This window comes from Physeter macrocephalus, chromosome 6 (genome assembly GCF_002837175.3).
Source record: "Physeter macrocephalus isolate SW-GA chromosome 6, ASM283717v5, whole genome shotgun sequence".
Taxonomy (NCBI): domain Eukaryota; kingdom Metazoa; phylum Chordata; class Mammalia; order Artiodactyla; family Physeteridae; genus Physeter; species Physeter macrocephalus.
The window spans coordinates 60,750,666-60,754,208 of record NC_041219.1 but is presented as its reverse complement, the minus strand read 5'-3'; the positions used below and the strand labels follow the sequence as shown (position 1 = coordinate 60,754,208).

At 46.4% G+C, this 3,543-nt stretch overlaps 1 protein-coding gene across 4 annotated transcripts in view; it reads right to left on the bottom strand.

Annotated features, from left to right (window-relative positions):
• Window positions 1-3,543, bottom strand: part of ETV6 (ETS variant transcription factor 6) — a 217,818-nt gene that overhangs the window by 3,819 nt on the left and 210,456 nt on the right. For 3 of the 4 annotated variants that reach the window (XM_007114025.4, XM_007114026.4, XM_028491015.2), the window contains exons 6-7: window positions 2,576-2,718; window positions 606-706 (exon numbers count right to left, since the gene is read on the bottom strand). In XM_007114025.4, the coding sequence (XP_007114087.1) occupies window positions 606-706; window positions 2,576-2,718 (244 nt within the window). The remainder of the gene's footprint in view (window positions 1-605; window positions 707-2,575; window positions 2,719-3,543) is intronic. The other variant, XM_028491016.2, reaches the window with a different exon arrangement.

Here is a 3,543-nt window from a genome sequence, read left to right as displayed (position 1 = left end):
ACATCTCACACACACACACACACACACACACACACACACACACACACACACACACACACACACACACACACCCCACCCCTGAATCACAGTTTTCGTGAATCGTCACTCTTAATTCACGTGATAGTCTATTTTCAACTCTATCCTTTCCTATTCAATTCTGTTCTATTTCATCAAAAAAAATTAGACTCATTAAATCTATTTCATGATTCACTAACGGGCCAGGACAAACACTGGTCCAGGGTTGGCAACCTGGAGGTCTAGGTTTGTTTCGTTCCTTGCTTTGCCATTGCTTCCTCCGATTGCTCCCTTTAACTACCGTAGATATAAATGCCAGATAATACTGTTTGATCATTGCATTATTTGAAAGGTGAGTCAGATTGTGTTTATTTAGTTTTGGCTCTACTCTAGGTCAGACGTAAGTGGAAAAAAAAAAATTTTTTTTTCCCTTAAATTCTAACAAACCACCACCTGGTATCGAATGTGTAGCAGTGATGGCTTTGAGGATCAGATAGGCAGGTAGAGATCTTAACAGTCTCCCTCCTCCCTCTTATTTGAAGAAAACAATATCCTCCCAGAAGAAGGAAAGGAGAAAAAGGAAGTGCTACCTGAACAAAAGCCTTTGTCCTGGCTCCTTCCTGATAATGTTTAGTTTGTAGTAGTGGCGCAGGGCTCTGGACATTTTCTCATAGGTCATGTTTGTTCTGTTCTGTTTGTTCAAAGGCGGAAGAGAGAAAAAAAGCACAAAGACACAATGAAATGAACCTCAGAAAAGACGCTGCAGGAGCTATTCAAATCCAGCTCTTCAGCTGCTTCTGTGGCCCCGCCAGTTGGGAAAGCCACCTGCTGATCTGCTCCCTGCCACGCCTACCCCTGGGCTTTTTCACAGACGTCCTCGCTGAGGTTTCTCCTAAGGTGAGTCTAGCTAACAAAGCACATCCCGCAGAGGCCTCCCCGACTTCCTCTCCCAGGACTGTGCTCTGCTGTGCCCAAGGAATTTCCTGCAGGTCCCCCTATCTGGGGGTCATCCTTCACCTTCTGACCCACAGAGAATTTCTCTTCCTTTTTTCCTTTCTTAAAAAAAAATTTTTTTTTATTTTTACAGTGACCTTTCTCAAGCTTGTGTTTCTGGTTTGTCATTTTAAGGAAAAGATTCTTTTGTTTAAATTCCTGTCAGGGAAGCAAGAATACAGTGGTCCCGAGCCCTGGGGTGAGGGCACCCTGTGCGAGCTGCAGGGCAGTTTTTCTCAGTGACTCACAGGGTGGATGGTGTCAGTGGGGTCTGGCCATATTTGGTCACGACAGCCTCTGGTAGGTCCTCCTCAGCGGGGCCAGAGCGCGGGCTGCCATCCTCCAAGGCTGCAGCCGGGGCAGAGCTCAGCGGTGTCTCCCCTGTGGCCTGCCTCTCCTTCGGCGGATCTGGAGTTGGGCCTTCCCGGTGCCTCGCCACCTCTGCCCCACGGCTACCTGTCTGTGGTCAGGCCTGGCTCTTGCTGACGCATTCTTTTTTTTAAGTAGGAATACAGATTTATCTTAATTTTCTTTTTTCTTTTTTTTTTTTTTTGGCAGGGGAACTCTTTGCTCTGTTTATTTTACTTTATTTTATTGTGAAAAGAACACTGACCATGAGCTCTACCCTCTTTTAAATTTTTAAGCGCATAATACAGCACTTAATACAGGGTTAACTACAGGTACAGTGTCCTACAGCAGATCTCTAGAACTTACTCATCTTGTTTAATGGAAACTTTATGCCCCTTGGTTAGTAACTCCCCATCTCCCCCCCCTCTCCCCACCCCATGGCGACACCAGTCCACTCCTGGACTCGATGAATTTGCCTATTTTAGATCTAACTTTGAGTAAGTGGAATCAGGCCGCATTCGTCTTTCTGCGACTGGCTCCTTTCACTCAACATCACGTCTTCAAGGAGAATATTCCACTGTGTGTATGTGCAGCATGGTTTCTTTATCCATCCATCCATCAGTGGACGTCAAGGTTGTTTTACCCACTTTTTACATCTATGCACTTTAATGGTTTTCCTAACTATAAAAGACTTTCTCTTTTAAATTCGATTTCCTCTTCCCAAGGTGGAAAACTGGAGGGGCAATCAGACTTCTTGCACTGTTTGCTTTTCAAGGAGATGCTTTAAAGTCAGAGGGTATGCATTTTCCACGTAGAGCTGGGCTTTTGCGACCATGGACGTTTCTAACCCAGCGGAACAGAAGCGACACTTCCCAAAGCCCCCCTTGTGAGTCACAAAGTGCCACAGTGCATCCCTGGTACCCAGTTCCTAACGATGGCGGGGGTGGCAGGACCAGGCCGAGGCAGGGGAGTGACGGTTACTCGTAACGAGGCCTATCAGACCAGGAGACTTAACTGGCACCTGGCACAAGGAACAGATGGAAAGGGGCATCTTTAATCATTTCCTCCCCTTTGCCAACGAATTGTTTGTCCAGTGAGGAATAAAGTAAATAATTATGGGCAGACAGGAAGCAGAAGACAGACAATTACCCTCCAACCCAGGGAGGAAGACTAGATTTTGGCCCTACTTTATCAGAACGAATAGCTGATGCCCTTTTACCTTATGGTTTCCCCACAGTCGAGCCAGTCCATTGGGATCCACTATCCGGAATATTTTGGATTCTTTGTCCTCCCATCGGATGAAGTTTTCGTACCGGCTGTCAGAAAGCAACTGATAGACGTAATCCCAAAGCAGTCTACAGTCTACAGAGGAAAAGGGCAAGAAAACACTGTTGACAAGGTTGCTTGTTGAAGTACTAAGAGCAAGAATCAGAAAATAATCGAGGAACCGCTTTTGCCTACTTTGGATGGATTGTCTAACTTCCTCGTTTGGGGAATTCCCTGGCGGTCCAGGGGTTAGGATGCTGCACTTTCACTGCTGAGGGGCCTGGGTTTGATCCCTGGCTGGGGAAATAAGATCCCGCAAGCCACTTGGCCAAAACTAAAACAAAAACACATCCTGGTTTTCTAGTGAGGAGAGCAAGGCACAGAGAGACCTGTGAGATGGCAACCTTTGACCTGTGGAGGCCTTCAGGACTGTCCGGGCCCAGAACTTGCCCCCCTCAGATGAGGACACAGAGACCCAGAGAGAGGAAGGGACTGGTCCACGGTCATGACAATGACCTGAACTTGAGCAGAGCCCACAGAAGGGACAGAACAAGCTCTAACTGCAAATGAATGGGTTCTGACAAGGGGCTGAAGACGGGCTGGCAGGTAAGAGGGCAAAGAGTGTGCTCGTGTTCAGAGAGAGCAATGTGGTGTCAATGGTGGGGCTAAAGGTTACTTTGGAGGGTGATACTCAACGGATAAAGATGTGACGATTGAGGTCGGCTGAAAAATGGCAGAAAAAGCAGCACGATGCGTGAAAAGCTGTGGGAGAGGAAAACCCATGTGGTGTGGGGACTATTACTGTGGAAATCGTGGCCAGCATGGTCTTTAGAAAGAATACAGATAGTTTCATTACAGCTACTAGGGAGGTGTTTTTTTTTTGTTTTTTTTTTTTTTTTTTTTTTTCTTTTTTTTTTTTGG